This window comes from Phaseolus vulgaris, chromosome 1 (assembly GCF_000499845.2).
Source record: "Phaseolus vulgaris cultivar G19833 chromosome 1, P. vulgaris v2.0, whole genome shotgun sequence".
NCBI classification, from domain to species: domain Eukaryota; kingdom Viridiplantae; phylum Streptophyta; class Magnoliopsida; order Fabales; family Fabaceae; genus Phaseolus; species Phaseolus vulgaris.
In genome coordinates, this window is record NC_023759.2 from 30,054,550 (window position 1) to 30,071,567 (window position 17,018).

Genomic DNA, 17,018 nt, shown 5'->3' on the forward strand with positions numbered 1-17,018 from the left:
TTTCAGTCTAAAGTATTCAGAAAAGCATATATTTACTCGGGGTCTCAAACCCCTTTTATAGACATTCCTTCAACAATTTTCATCAATGAGAATATAATCTCAAACTTCCAGAATATAATATTCAACAAAAAAAATATCATTCAACAATAATTTGTTCACCGTATACCTGTTACTTTCGGGTACAAACATTCTTAACCATTTTGACTTGCATTTAATAATATACTTCAACCAATTTAGTTATTCTGTATTTAATAATATACCTCAACCAATTTGATTATTTCCTCTATTATTCTTAATTATCTTTTCCACGTAAACTTAGCAGAAAACCTGGGCTGACCTCGTAACACACTTTTGGGCCCATACCCAGCCTAGGCCGAGCTATACATAACTCGCACAACCGAGCTGACCATACCTAAACACGTGGACCGGGGTCCCGAGCATGCCAGTACACAAGCCCCCCAGGCTCAAGCCGAGCTAAACTAGGCGAAAAGGCTTTCCTACGTTGGCGGCTGACATGACATTTTCCACAGAGGGTAGGTGGGACACGATTGCTGAAGCATTTCCGGACAAGACATCTTAGCATACTAAATATGGAGAGTCCATGTGGCACTTGCATCAATGGCGAGGAAATGTTGTCTCTTCATCTCCCTCTTTCGAAAGATAAACATCCATTTCTTCTTCTTTCTTGTCTCACTTGTTACGTAACTCTTCCACTCCCCATAATTCTCTTGCTCCCAAACTTTCTTCACATTTCTTCTCTTACCGACGTGCCATCACATATAACCGCCGCACCAAGTATTTATTTTCCACTAATCTCTATCGACGATCATTGCTTAGCTTGTTGGTTGCATTATCTGAATCAAAATGCATTTTATCTTATTTCGATTCGCTTACTCTGCCTGGTCTGAAATGTGCTCGTATTCTGTTTGTGTTTGTGCTTGTGTCTTAACTAAATCAACGATGGATTATGGTTCTATGTACCCCTAGGCTAAAACATATCTTTTAAAAGAAACTTCCTATTACACCACTCGCTTACGTATTACGGAGTTGAGAAATAATGGATGTACTTTGAGTAAAAAACATGAGGAATTTGTTAAAACGGTAGAGTGTAGGGAAGGTGAACCCATTTGTTGTGACGAATCGTCGGATCCTAATGGTCCATTTTTCTTTTTCTATGCCAGGTTCTTTAAAAAGGTTCTCCTTCGTCTTTCTCTATCTATTTTTGAAAAGGAGCTACTAACCGAGCACAACGTAGCACCTGCCTAGCTATATCCAAATAGTTGGGCATTTATTCGTGCTTTTATAATCTTGTGTTCATAGCTTGACATTTCGCCGATTGTGAAAGTTTTTCTTTATTTCTTTGAGGCCAAGCACACGGGTCGTCAACTGTGGTTTCCCTAAATGGTGCCCTTAGAAGAGCTTTGCTTACCCTATACCAATCATCGTATAAAAAATTTAAAGGTAAATTTCTTATAATCTGAGCTTCCACAGGAGATCCGACCCTACTGGACAAATTTCCCTTATATTGGACCCCTGAACCCAGATTCCAGAGTGCTCGACGCTTGAAATACTTGTCACCAAAAGATCAGGGTGTTAGAAAAGATGGCTTTACACTAGAGGGGGGGTGAATTGTTTAAAAGGGTTTTCGCAAACTTTTCAAAAACTAGAATGAATTTATCTCATGAACCAAATGATTCAGCAATTCAGTTAGCCAAAACAGCAAGCAAAAGCTATAGACCAGAAAAACAATCGGTTGTTTCGTAGAAACAATCGGTTGTTTATACCAGTAAACAACAAACAAACTGAATTTAAAGAGTTAGAGATAGAGAGATTGTACACAGTTGTTTATACTAGTTCACTCCAAACCAGAGCTACATCCAGTCTTCTCAGAAACCCTGAGGATAACCACTAAGCAATCACCACTAGATCACTTACACCACAACCAAGAGAATGACCTTGAACACCTCAAGAAACACACTGTCCTTGGCCAACACTAAGATTGCTGATCTTGAACACCTCAAGAACACACAGCCAATCTCAGCAAACACAAAAACGAAATTGTTCAACAGAGTACAAGGATTATACTTGTTACAGAAGATAATCTGAAATCAATACAAGCAGAATTCTATTCCAGCACTTTGATCAATCACAAACAACTTTAGCAATCTCAACACTTTGAAAAACTCTCTTAGAAAACTTTGTCAAAGATTCTTAATTCTTAAATATGTTTTTGTGAATATATTCAAAGATGTAGTTTGTTATCAAATCTTAACAAACTCTTAAATTGCATTAAAAGATTGGTCAAAACATTTAATGACTGGAGCGTAAACAGTTAAATCATTTAAAGCTCAGTCAAAGTAAACAGTTTTTCTGTTATGGTGCCAAAACAAACAATCGGTTGTTTCCTCGAATCAATCGGTTGTTTTGGTACTTAACAGTTTAACCATTCAAAACAGTTTTCAAACTTTTTCTCAAAACACCCAAGTACAAACAATCGGTTGTTTCGACAAAACAATCGGTTGTTTTTACTTAGTTTGAAATCATTTTGTTTTCACAAAGATTGAGAATGCTAATGCTTTAGATTTAATCATAGGGTGGATTACAACATATAAACTACCCCAGAACAAAGCTTAAACCAGCACAGCAACATCAAGCACAACAGAGGCTTCAACATCCTTCAAAGGATTTGAATTCTTCCAAGCTTGAACACCACTTGGTTCAACAATCTCCCCCTATTTGATGAAGACAAATCCCTGATGCTTGTGTTGTACCTGATTAAATCTGAAGCAATTCCTGCAATAGAACTTTGAGCAAAACATTGAACTTCTGATATTTTGTTAGGATACAGATTAATAGTTAAAGATCAAAACACTTAATATCAGAAACATATTACATAACCCAAACTGTTTTATCAACTGAAAATAGAAACTTAAATCACAACAACATATATCTCCCCCTATTTGTCTTCACAAATAGACAAAGATAAAAGATAAAACAAAATATTGTTTTCATTACATCAGAATTAAAGCAGCAACAGCAGAAGGAAGGAAATAAAAACCAGAAAGATTAGCCAAAAACAATCGATTGGTTATCGAAACAATCAGTTGTTTTTCCTTCCATCCTCTTCATCAGCAAACTGAAGATCAAAGATTTGATTATGAACAGCTTTAATTTGTTCATCCAGAGTTATAAACCTTGCATCAATGTTGTCGAATCTGGTGTCAATCCTTTGGAAATTACTAACACAGAGATCATGGAGGCTTCTTTGATTTTCAGCAAAGCTATCAAGCCTATTCATCATGAGTCTTTCAAAAGACGACATGGTTGGCATTCTTTCTCCTTGATGTCCATCATCAGCACTTGGTCCTGCATATTGAAAATCATCAGGTGGATTTTCATGTTGAACATCCATATCAGCAGGTTCATCTTGTTCAAGATTTGCAGCACCACTAGATGAGGCACCATGATCACCATCCTTGCTTATCCATTTTCCACCTACTTTTGTAAAACCCATCTTGCTGAGTGATCCATTGTTCAACTCTTGAGTTGACTTGACCAACTCAGAAGTTTCATCTTGAAGATTAACTTCAAAATAGAGTAGAAATTTAGATATCAAAACAACATATGGATAGTTATAATCACCTAACCTCATGGCTTTTTGCATGTGTTCTTTGATTATATGAATCCAATTGATCTTGATTTTCTTGGTGATGCAGAAGATATAAACCAGATCTTCTTCAGTTAGCACATAATGATTACTCCCCCTTGGAGTTAGAATCCAAGTTATAATGAGAGCAAGCAATCTCTCATCAAGTTTCAAACCTCCAACCGAGCATGTACTAACTTGAGCATGATTATTCTTCAAGCAACTTTTGTAGAATTGGATTTTGTTAAAATCCTCCACCACACCAAGGTTTTCCTAGTTGATTCTTAGACCAGAAAACTTAAGTCCAGCAACAGCAGTCCAAACTTCATGAGTTATCTCCATTTCTACACCTTTCGCATGAGAAACTAGATTGTTTCCCTCAAACTTCAAGTTTGTGTAGAATACTCTCACCAAATCTGGATAAATGTTTCCCTTCATCTCCAGAAACTTTCTGAGAGATTGATCCTTGAGCAGCCTTCTCACATTATCAAGCTTTTGACTTTTCAGCCAATCAAAACATACAACCTTGGGGTTGTTTATCTTCTTGATACTTTTTTCATACCTATACTTCTCAATGAGATCATTATCTCCAGAAAACCAGCCTTCTAGCCTTCCTCCAGACCTTACAGCCCTTGTTTTGACTCTTTTTGAGGTGGGAGGAGTTGATTCCATGACAGCAGAGATGAAAACAGAGGAGAACACTCTTCACAGATTTTTGCAAGAGATGTTGCAAGAGATGTTGCAATTGGTTGTTCTTTGTTGAAGAATTCTGCACTGGATTTTATAGCAGTAAGAGAATCAAAATGAATTTAATTTCATTAAAGGGTACCTGATTTTCAGAGAGAGAGGACTTGACTCTGCTTTGCACAGAAAAAGTCAGAAAAAGCTAAAAATCACATGGTCTTCACATGTGATCTTTGACTAGTCATTAAGGCTCTTGAATTTCCAAGACTTTGGAATATTCTCCTTTAAGACTGTTGTAACTTCTCTCTGAACGTAATCAGCTTTTAATTACAGGTTCTTTGACCAAGATTCTCCCTTTGAATTGATCTGCAACGAATAGAAATTCAAAATAGAAATTAAAAGAATTTCTTCACAGTGCTGTCAGACCCAAAACAATCGGTTGTTTCGAAGAAACAATCGGTTGTTTTTCTGCAGCAATTAAAACTGTTTTGAATTTTAACTATGAGCAGAAGCAGTTCAAAGCAGATGATATTAATCATAACAAGATTGTTTTAACCAAGAGAAGGAACTTTGAAACAGAAATTGAGAAAAAAATAAAGGAAAGTCTTATCCTTATGTTGATTCTTCAATGAGCCATGTGCTTTTTGATCAAGAAACTTCTTTTCACTGTTGATGTCTTTTGCATAGTATTGATTAGCTTCTTTTCACTGCCTTTTTCTTCAACAGCTTGATCAGATGACTCAGTTCCTCATTTTCTCTTTATTTTTCCTGCATAAGCAACTTCAAGTAGCAAGATTTGGTCCCCTTACAAATTTGGGTCCGTTTGACTTTTCTTTGTAGTTAGAAACATCACATCCCTTAGGAATCCATTTCATAAAACCTCTTGGAAAAGAATATTTTCTAATTTTACAGAACCTAACAGAGTGGCCTTTCTTCATGCAGTAAAAGCATGTAACAACCGGTTGTTTCGTCTTAACAATCGGTTGTTTTTCTGATTTTCTTGAAAAACTTTTTGAAAATCAATCTTGCTTGTTCTATGGATTAAAGCCGCCTTTCCAAAAACACAGCTTTGAGATGCCAAGACATTCTCAAAGTTTGATTTCCCCTTTGAAAGCTTGTCCACAGTTTCAACAAGATAGTGAACCTTTTTCTCACGATTTTCACAATTTGTGCAAATGAGAGTATCACACTTGCAAGAGGCATTTTTTAAATGATTTTCCAATTTTTCAAAATCACTTTTTGCTTTTTCCAGATCCTCTTCAAGTGACTTAACTCTCTTTTCAAGCCAACTGTTAAGATCTTTCAATCGGTTGTTTGAAAGAACCAATCTATTAGCTTCATCATGTGTTTCTTGAAAAGCTTCAAGCAATTCACTATAATTTTATTCATTTAAGGAAGCACATGAACTTACCTTACTTGAGCTGCAAGATTCATCATCATTTTCAGCTACCAAACATATGTTTGCTTTTTCATCTTCACTTGATGAAGAACTTGATGATGACACCTCATTTTCATCCCAAGCTATGTAGGCTCTTTTTGTCTTGCCTTTCTTCTCCTTGTAACTAGTCTTTTTCTCTTTGCTCTTGTTGGGACAATCTGCCTTTATATGACCTTGCTCACCACAACCAAAACAAGTATAGTTATTTGAATTGAATTCATTGGGTTTCTTGTTTCCATACCTATCCTTGTTGTTGTCTTTGTTGCGGTTTCTCTTTAGAAATTTGCTGAATTTTCTTGACAGCAAGCTAAGGTTTTCCTCATCACTATCATCACTTGAATCTTGCTTTCCCTTGTGTTTGGATGCTTTCAAGGCTATGCTCCTTGTGTGCTTATCTTCACTCTCTTGAACATTGAGTCTATTCATCTCTAGCTCATGTTCCCTAAGCTTTCCAAACAAAGAAGCAACACTTAATGATGTTAGATCTTTAGATTCGAAAATAGCAGTTACCTTTGGTTGCCATGCTCTATCAAGACATTTCAAGATCTTGATGTTCAACTCTTCTTTGTCAAAGGTCTTGTCTAGGCTCATAAGGTGATTGATGATGAGCGTAAACCTTTTTTGCACCTCAACAATTGTTTCTCCTTTAAGCATTCTAAACATCTCATACTCTTGGATGAGAGCATGCTTTCTAGCTCTTTTCACCTCATTTGTTCCTTCATGAGTGACTTCCAAAGTGTCCCACATTTCTTTTGATGATTTGCATTGTGAGACCCTGAAAAAATCATCAGAATTTAAAGCAGAGGTTATAATATTTTTGGCAATGCAATCGAATTTGGCCTTTTTGCTTTCTGCATCAGTCCATTGAGACCACGGCTTCTCAATGACAGATCCATCTTTTTCAAACTTTGGGATAAAAGGGCCATTTTCAATTGCATCCCAAATTCCTTTGTCAAGAGATTCCATAAATACTTTCATTCTTACTTTCAAAAACTGGTAGTTCAAACCACAGAACAAAGGTGGTCTGTTAATTGAAGAACCTTCCCCAAACGGTAGTCTATCAGCCATTTAAAAAGATTTTTAGGATCAACTTGTGATCCTGCCCGTTGACCAAAACGTTGGAGCTTGCCTCGTCAAACTTGGATCGACGTGTGCACCGCGTCAACCTCCGTCCTTCGTCACGATCCACCTCAAGAGCCTGCAAAAGAACAGAGCGGCGCCGCTGCTGTCGATCGCACTCCAACGCCCAAGTCAGTGACGGAACCACCAAATACTAAGAGTAACACTCAAGAACTCTCAAGGAACCGTGAACCAGTTCTCTCTCACAGTATACTCAAGAACTCGCAAGCGTAAAGAAGACAATCTGAACGTGCGTACCTCAGAAGTTCGTTGGGAAACCCTTATATACCTGGGCACTTTCTCTCTCCTGGCAGTTACACACCTGGACACGTGGCTCGCATCCAGCCGTACACGTGCCATCATCTGGAGCCTCCTTGACTTGGGCGCTGCTTCTGACTCTCCTTTGGCTAAGTTACTTATGCATGATACTACTCAGTGCATAGCTGTCCTGGAGTGCGATCTCTACTGGATTGGCGAGCTAGGGTGCCTTCGTACACACCTTCCCTGTGGTCTCGCCGGCCGCCTTCATAATCTGCACCACCTTCATCTTCGGCGATGTGCTTGCTCCGTCGATCTCTAATCACTTGGTCGCCTGAGTTTACATCTGGCGACTTCATCTTTAACCTGGTGACCGCCGGTTCTGGTGTGCTGGAGATCGGAGCACGCCAACTTAATAACTGGCGACTTCACGAGCCCCCCGACTTCCTTCCCTTCTGCCAACCTGGCGTCTCGTCAACACGCCTATACCATAGCTTGGTGCCACGTCATCACTTCCGACCACCAGGGCGGTACAACTTGAATAACTTTCAAGAACCAAGCTCTTGATGCCAATTGTTAGAAAAGATGGCTTTAAACTAGAGGGGGTGAATTGTTTAAAAGGGTTTTCGCAAACTTTTCAAAAACTAGAATGAATTTATCTCAGGAACCAAATGATTCAGCAATTCAGTTAGCCAAAACAGCAAGCAAAAGCTATAGACCAGAAAAACAATCGGTTGTTTCGTAGAAACAATCGGTTGTTTCGTAGAAACAATCGGTTGTTTATACCAGTAAACAACAAACAAACTGAATTTAAAGAGTTAGAGCTAGAGAGATTGTACATAGTTGTTTATACTGGTTCACTCCAAACCAGAGCTACATCTAGTCTTCTCAGAAACCCTGAGGATAACCACTAAGCAATCACCACTTGATCACTTACACCACAACCAAGAGAATGACCTTGAACACCTCAAGAAACACACTGTCCTTGGCCAACACTAAGATTGCTGATCTTGAACACCTCAAGAACACACAGCCAATCTCAGCAAACACAGAAACGAAATTGTTCAACAGAGTACAAGGATTACACTTGTTACAGAAGATAATTTGAAATCAATACAAGCAGAATCCTATTCCAGCACTTTGATCAATCACAAACAACTTTAGCAATCTCAACACTTTGAAAAACTCTCTTAGAAAACTTTGTCAAAGATTCTTAATTCTTAAATATGTTTTTGTGAATATATTCAAAGATGTAGTTTGTTATCAAATCTTAACAAACTCTTAAATTGCATTAAAAGATTGGTCAGAGCATTTAATGACTGGAGCGTAAACAGTGAAATCATTTAAAGCTCAGTCAAAGTAAACAGTTTTTCTGTTATGGTGCCAAAACAAACAATCCGCTGTTTCCTCGAATCAATCGGTTTTTTTGGTACTTAATAGTTTAACCATTCAAAACAGTTTTCAAACTTTTTCTCAAAACACCCAAGTACAAACAATCGGTTGTTTCGACAAAACAATCGGTTGTTTTTACTTAGTTTGAAATCATTTTGTTTTCACAAAGATTGAGAATGCTAATGCTTTAGATTTAATCATAGGGTGGATTACAGCATATAAACTACCCCAGAACAAAGCTTAAACCAGCACAGCAACATCAAGCACAACAGAGGCTTCAACATCCTTCAAAGGATTTGGATTCTTCAAAGCTTGAACACCACTTGGTTCAACACAGGGGATATGCAAATTTTAGCGAGCTTGAAAGTTGTCTTTGACACCTCCTACCTATTGACCAAAGAGTATCTCCCTTAGTACTCCTCCTTTCCTACCCTTGGTAAAGACAACTTTATTACTCTCATTAATTGTTTGCTTGTCTTCTTTGCACAAAAGAATGTTGTCTAACATTAGCAAGGAGGAGTTGGCCGAGCTTGTTAAGAAGATGAAGGCAGCTGCTAGCCTGTCCAAAGAATCTTTGACGCAGAAGAGGAAGGCTCCAGCTATGATTACCCACACCCTGACTGATCAAAACGAGGAGACCACTTTCGGGCTCTTCTTCAAGAGGAAGAGGACAACGACCACTCCTCCTATTGAGCATTCTCATACGGATGGTCGAGCTCCACACCAAGAGGTCGTCATTGATCCTGTCGGTTGACTTAGCGCTAAAGCGTTGGCTCGTCACGAACCTCCTTACCAGCCTGACTCCACGTGCCCTTCAAGTCCACACCACAAAGAGCTTCTTCTGAGAACCTGAAAACACAAGGTGGCGTCTCTGCGGCCGGTGGCGCTCCGACGCTCAAGTCAGTAACAAGAACACCCAAAAACTCAGAGAAAATATGCTCTGTAGGACCGTACTAAAGCACACTACCCTAGCAAATCAACCGTAATGAAAAACGTACCTCTGCAAATTCTGTTAAGTTTACCTTTATAGCTAGGTTTCTTCTCTCTCCAGGCCGTTATGCTTTTCGACGCATGGCTCGCATCCAGCCATGCACGTGTTGCCATCTGGGTGAGGTAGCAGGTAGCGCCCAACCCTCCATGTGTCATCATCTGAGCTAGGGTAACTCGAGCGTCATTTCACTGTTGCATCCAACCCTACACGTGTCATCATCTGGGTTGGAGTAACAGATAGCTTCCAACCCTACACGTGTTGTCATCTGGGTTGGGGCAACTGGAACGCTATTTCTGTGTAGTAACCAGCCGCGCAGCTAAGTCATCTACTCACGGAGCAAGCTAACACGCAATGTGCCTTAGAACACCACCTGACCAGGCGAGTATCGGGTGCAGCACAATGCACCATCTCTGTGATATCGCCTGTTATTAATGGCACCCTCCTTAGCAATGTGCCACGAATGTTCTTGGGCTGAGGAGACCTTGTCACCAACGAATGTCCACTCTGGGAATCCTGTCGCTGATAGGCAAGCTGCCCCTCTCAACCCACACGCCCTTCACGCCCTATGCTGGCGGAACAATCGCCTTACTGGGATTGTACACTTGAACCTACACTTCTGAGCCTTCACCAGCTTCAACTGAGCTTACTGGGAGATTCGGCGATGTGCTCCTCGCAGCAGCGTCAGACCACCTGATCTCCCATCGTCAACACGTCGACGTTATACGATCTCGGCGACAACCGACCACGTATGTTGTAGCACGCCGCTTCCACAAACGGCGACTACACTAGCTTCTGAACCACTCGCCCTTCTTTAGCCACGTGCTCTACTAAACCCGCCTCACGTGGTCACGTGCTAGACACGTCATCACACCCGATGACCTGGTCGGTGCACAAGCCCCCTAGTCTCGAGCTGCGACTTGTTCAGCGAGAAGACTAAAGAGGTTTAAACCCGGCAGTCTACGTGGCTCCGCGCGTTGGCGCTCATACTGTTCACTGACTTGACATTTCACCAACTTCTTCAATCACTCGACACATGGATTCATCAACGGCCATTATTCACTGTCGTTTGCGCTTCCCGCAACGTTCGAAACTCTTCGAATCTCTTAAACACTTCGCGCCATTTCACTGTTTCATTATCTTCTACCTTTCTTCGAACTCTCGAGACGCTCCAACGAACACTCCGATTCCCCCAACCTCCATCTTTCTGAACATTCTTCTGATCATCTAAAGGTAACTTTTTTATCACCTCTACTGATATTTGTTGCATTTTGATCGGTTTGCATCATCCATTACCTGTCTAGAGCATACGTTGTGGGATGTTTTCTTTTTTCTTCGTTTAGGGTTTCTGAACTTTCTCTGCGAGCCCCTTTTGTTCTTGCCTCTTCTCCTCTTCTGTCGAGTCTTTATGTTTACGTACTCTTATACCTTTTCGTCTTCTTGCAGCTTCCTCGATGACTCGTTCAAAAATCACACCAAACCCTCCTCCACCTCCTCGCAACCCTCCGGCGAAAACCCGTAGGGCAAACCCTTCTTCTTCCCGCGACCCCCAAAGGGGTCCCAACATCCCTTCCGACCGAGTCGCGAGACCCGCGTCCTCTCATCCTGGCCAACCACAACTAAACCCACCACAAACCAGCGCGGTGGTGAAACCTCTCCCAGATTACAAATGGCTATACCCGTGGGCCTCCACAACCCTGCTGGGTGAGATCTCATCCGTCAACACTGATCGCGACCTCCTTCGGCTCAAGAAAGGTGATAAGGAGCACCTCTCTTTCAGCAAAGAGCATGATGACAAAATGTCTGTGCGTCCTTGTCCTCCCGGTGAGCCCATCTGCACCGACGATCAGGGGAGCGACGACGCCCCCTTCTGCTTCATCTACACCACCATGTTCAAGAAGGTCAAGCTTCGGTTTCCCTTCACACGCTTTGAGAGGGAGCTCCTGACCGAGCTTGACATAGCCCCCGCCCAACTCCATCCCAACAGCTGGGCGTTCGTACGGGCTTACCAGATCCTCTGCGCACACTTGGGACATCCGGCCTCGGTGGATGTGTTCCTCTACTTATTCGAGGCGAAGAACCCGGGCAATCGTCTATGGGTCAGCTTCAATGGGATCGCCGGGAGGTCCATTCTTTCTATCTTCCAGCAATCCTATAAGGATTGGAAGGGGAAGTTCGTGCGTGTATGCTGCAACGATCAAGACCCTTCCCCTCTCGACGGGTTCCCCTTGTATTGGGTGAACAAAGGGAAAAAGGAGTCGAGCTTCAGGAAGGGTAGGGAGCCAGAAAAGATGGGGGAGCTCGACAAGGACTTGTGCGGCTTATGGAAGAAAGTCGCCTCTTCCAACGTGACCCTGTCGACTGCCTCCATCGTCTCCTTCGAGTTCTATGAAAGCCAATTGGACTTTCACATAGGTTTGTCCTTAAGCCTTCAAGTTTCTCTAGCTTGACTTTGCATTTTCTCGTTTCTACTTTGTTGTTGTTGTTCTAACTTCGCATACGGTTTCGAACTCCTTCATGCATTATTACCTGTCAACTCTCTGTGCTAGTTGATAACTGTTGGCCCCCTTTGCAGATACGATGCTGGGGCAAGATAGGATGGCTGAGCTACGTGCCATAGCCAGGTCTCATAAGCTTGCGGCGGGCTCTCAAACGATCCCGAACTCTGTTGCGGAGATCGCCGCTGCCCAGGGCCAATCCCCACCAGTTGGTCCACCCGCTGCTGCCGCCCTTCCAGCCCCCCAATGCAAAAAACTACCTCTCAAGAAGGCCAAAAAGAAAGCCCCCAGGGTAGTATCTGACGAAAAGGCAGATGAAAGCACCGAGGATGGGCTAATCTGCAAAAGGAAAAGGGTGGCGGTGACCGAGCCCCCAGCAATTGAGAGCGCCGCCTCGAAACTTCATCGAGAACCCCCCCAGCGCCTCCAAACCATTCGAGTCCACTGGGGACGTTCTTGTTTCAAACGCTTCAGTTGCTGAGGCCGCTCCTGAGCAACTTGCCGATACGCAAGCCTCCTCACAAGCCGCCGAGAAGCTCCCTGCCTCACCACCACGCCTCGAAGCTCCCCCCGCTGTCTAACCTTGTGAGGGTGGTGGTGAGCTCCAACCTTCGCCTCCACCAGCAACCCCAGGCCTCCCAGCCGCTCTTCAAGAAGCTTTGAAGTCCTTCATCGTGCGCCTAAGTGTCATGGTTGACGATTGTCTTCCCCAAATCGTCGGCGAAGGGCTCAAGGACTCCTTGGAGAAGTTTGAGCTCGACAATCGGATCAACCAGGAGGTGGCAAGCACCGCGAAAGCTGAAGCCGAGAAGACCAAGTGCGATATGATGATGCAAGGCTTGGAGTTTTCGCGAGTTGAAAACGCCCTCAAGGACGAGCTCCAGAGCGTGCGGCAAGACAACAAAGAGCTGCACAAGAAGCTTCATGACAAACTCCAAGACGCCGTCGAGTTGGAGAGCAAGATTGTCCCTCTGAGGGAGAGAATTTCCGCGCTGGACGAGGCCAAGAAAACTGACGCTCAGAAGATGGTCAACCTGGAGAAGAGGTCAATCGAGAGGGAGACCCTTCTGGGAAAGGTTGAGCAAGATTGGGATAAGGCCTCCGAGGAACTTAGTGAAACTGCTGCTGAGCTTGCTCGAGTTCGCGAAGAGAACAACGGGCTCAAGAAGAAGGCCGACGAGCTCGAGCTTGAAGTCACCCAGTGATGAGAATCAACTAAAGGTGGCTTTTTATAATGAAGAACAAGATCATTCGCCTTCACATTTAAAGTTTTTCTTGTTAATCTTTGCAAAAGATAAAGCCCAAGCCCAAGCCCAAGCCCAAGAAGGCCAAAACCCATAAAAGCCCAAAGACCATCGCATGAAGGGCAAGGCCAAGTTTTAAATAAATATTTTTAGAAAGGTGCTTAGAGGGAAACATTAGAAACCTCTATTGTTAAAGCATCTTTTAGTCTTTAGTTAAGAGTCTTAGGGGGGTGTATTAGTAGATAGGTGTAGGAGTAAATAAGGAGGTGCCAAAGTGAGAGAAAGGATCACACCTTCCTCATGCCTTGTTTTAGGCGCAAATTCTAGAAGCTTTTTGGGAGGGAGTTTTTTTTGAATTTGTGTAGCTTACATTTCAGCACCTTAGGCTATAAATAGAGGTGCTCTCTTTGTAAAATTCAGATTTGAATTTTATCTAAAGAAACTATACTCAAAATTGGAGTGAGCATTTGGAGAGCTTTGAGCTTCTTCTCTAGTCTTATCTTGAAGGACCATGGTTTCCTCAAGTGGCGGCTTCCACACTCATCTAGAAGCATCCATTCTTCTAGTGGCGTGATCATCCAACCATTCCTCCATCTTCATGAGCATTCTCTTCTCCTTCCTATCTTCTTCTTCAATTTGTTCATGTAGCTTTGAGTTTTGAGTTGTTTTTGTTTCGGTTCCTTTAATTTTCCAGCACCTATATTCTGTTTGCTTCTTAATTCTGTTCGGTACTTTTGTTTTTAATTCAATTCTGTTCGGTCTCTTCTTTTCATTCTCCTTTGTTGATTCAATTTGACAATATTTGGTTCATCCAAATGAGTTTGGGATTTGGTACTTGTTATTGGTGAGTTCTTGATCTTAGAACCATGATCCAACTTCTAAGAAAGTGCCTCTACATTTTCCAGCTCAAGGTGATTCCTCAAAGTGTCAAGAATTCTTGTTCTATGTGGCTATTGGAATCACATCACCCAGGTTCGTGAAAAGAACAGTGGGTTCAAGATGAAGATCGACGAGCTTCAGCTTGAGGCTGCCCAGGTTCTAACTTCCGGCTTTGGCGCTGCTTTGGAGCAGTTTGCTTGCAAATATCCTGACCTCGATCTTTCTGAGTTCTCAGTGTACAATGAGGTGGTGGACGGCAAGATCGTGCCCCCGATTGACTTTTCTCCTTGAAAACTCTTATGCTTTACCTTGGTCTATAATAATTTTTATTCTGTTCGAACTGTTCATACTCATGCACACACACACACACACACACACACACATATATATATATATATATATAATCTTCTAATTTATCTGCTGTGCAATCAACTAGTTTAACTGGATGGTTTTTTCTTAACTCGACGTACTTTGCACCAACCGGTACTTAACTTTTCTCAACTCAACGTACTTTGCACCAACTGGTACTTAACTTTTCTCAACTCAACGTACTTTGCACCAACCGATACTTAACTTTCTGCAAACCACCTTAACTTAAACAAACAGTTAATTCGAAGCAATAACGCTTAATACGAAATCACTTACTTAGCACCTGGAACTTCTCTCGCCCGACCCGCCAAGGGCCAAAGGCATCTCTACATCGTCGCTCAGAACTTCGCAGGCGCGGCCTCCGCCGTGCGATTCTCTTTCTGTTCCAATCTCAAACCATGGGCTTCTGGCGACGTCATCTCCCCTTTAACTGAAAGCGTCCCTTACGGGGCCACCTTCTGATTTCATCTTTGCTCACCTGGGAGGAGAGCCGTCTTTCGAATCGCTCTTTGCCTTCCCCGAGCCTTTACCCTAAGTAACTTACACCATTGTTCCCTCATCTGGGGGTAGAGCCGCCTTTCGGATCCTTCTCTACCTCCCTGAGTTTCAGAACAATGATTAGGGTGGTGGGGTGTCCTCTGCGAACCTTCCCCAACCACCCTTCACCTCCGATTTAACTGGTCTTACTAGGTCAACATTGGTGTCTCTCTCAAGGGGGAAGGAGTCCTTCTCCAACCCTCCTTTCCCACACTTGAGATCGTTAGCACCCCTGAATTTTCGGTTTAATCTTGCCTGAACTCACTCGAGGGTGAGAAGGACTTTTTCTGGTGCCTCAACTTGCCCAGGGGTTACATCTCCTCCTCCGCCGGATGCACTGAGGGCTTTCAACTTGCCTCAATTTGCTCACGCAAAGAGGTCTTGTAATCTGTTCTCGCCTACACTCGCTCGAGGTGAGGAGGTCTTTTTCTGATGCCTCAACTTGCCCGGGGGTTACATCTCCTCCTTCCCCAGATGCACTGAGGGCTTTCAACTTGCCTCAATTTGCTCACGCAAAGAGGTCTTGTGATCTGTTCTCGCCTACGCTCGCCCGGGGCGAGGAGGTCTTTTAAGTCTCTTTCTCGCCTACGCTCGCTCAAGGCGAGGAGGTCTTTTAAATCTCTTTCTCGCCTACGTTCGCTCGAGGCGAAGAGGTCTTTTAAATCTCTTTCTCGCCTACGCTCGCTCGAGGCGAGGAGGTCTTTTAAATCTCTTTCTCGCCTACACTCGCTCAAGGCGAGGATGTCTTTTAAATCTCTTTCTCGCCTAGAGGAAATCTGATACTTATGCCTCCGGTCGCCGGGAGGCGATGAGGACCTAAAAAACTTTATTCTTGTGCCTCCGATCGCTACATGGCGATGAGGACTTAAAAAACTTTATGTTTCAGAAATTTTGTACTGGATGCATGCAGTTCGGATTTGCCATTTTTCTTTAAAACTACACAAGGGCGATAGGGTCTCTCCCCCCAAACTTGGCAAACAGATAGCATGCAAACTTAATAGCTGGGAAACTTTGATAAACTTCGAAACCTTCTTTACTGGGTGGCCTCATTAAAACCCTCCTTAGGGAAATAGAGTGCCCCCTTGAAAAATTTGTTCAAACTGATACATCTTAAATTGTTCAAGTTAATTGCTACTTACAAAGGCTCAACTGTAGTAAAACTTGAGGTGGGTGGCGTTCCAAGTGCGAGGAATCACCCCTCCCTCCAGCGTCTCCAAGCGGTAGGCGCTGTTCCCGAGTGCTTCGGTTATTCTGAACGGTCCTGTCCACTTGGGCGACAATTTTTTTTCCATCTCATACTGGTGGGCCTTCCTCATCACCAGGTCGCCATCTCTGAACTGCCTCGGCTTTATCTTGGAGTTGTATTTACGCTCGACCCTTCTCTTCACTGCCTCTCTTCACTGCCTCGGCCTTCACTCGCGCTTCCTCCCTGACCTCGTCCAGCAAATCCAAGTTCATCCTCCTTTCTTCGTTCGAGTCCTCCGCCACGAAGTTCTGAAATCTCGGCGAGCTTTCCTGGATTTCAACTGGAATCATCACGTCGCTTCCATACACTAAGCTGAACGGGGTTTCGTGGGTTCCCGATTGCTCAGTAGTATGATATGCCCACACTATGCGGGGAACTTCCTCAGCCCAAGACCCCTTGGCCTTTTCCAACCTCCTCTTCAATCCTCTCAGCAGGATCCGGTTAGCGTACTCCACCTGCCCATTCGTTTGCGGGTGTTCCACGGAAGCAAACACCTGTTGCGTCCCGATGTCCTCGCACAGCTTCTTCAACAGGTGGCTTGCGAACTGAGTCTCATTGTCTGATACTAGACGCTTGGGCACACCAAAACGGCACACAATATTTTTCCACACGAAACTCTGGATTTTGTGTCCAGTGATCTGGGCTACTGGTTCTGCCTCGATCCATTTGGTGAAGTATTCGATCGCCACAACCAAATACTTCATTTGCCTGATCGCCAAC

At 43.1% G+C, this 17,018-nt stretch overlaps 1 protein-coding gene across 1 annotated transcript; it reads left to right on the forward strand.

Annotated features, from left to right (window-relative positions):
• Positions 1-12,712: 12,712 nt before the first annotated feature.
• On the forward strand, positions 12,713-13,228 carry LOC137815844 (coiled-coil domain-containing protein SCD2-like). Its single transcript, XM_068618955.1, has one exon. The coding sequence runs from the start codon at positions 12,713-12,715 to the stop codon at positions 13,226-13,228; it is 516 nt and encodes a 171-aa protein (XP_068475056.1).
• The last annotated feature ends 3,790 nt before the right edge of the window (positions 13,229-17,018 follow it).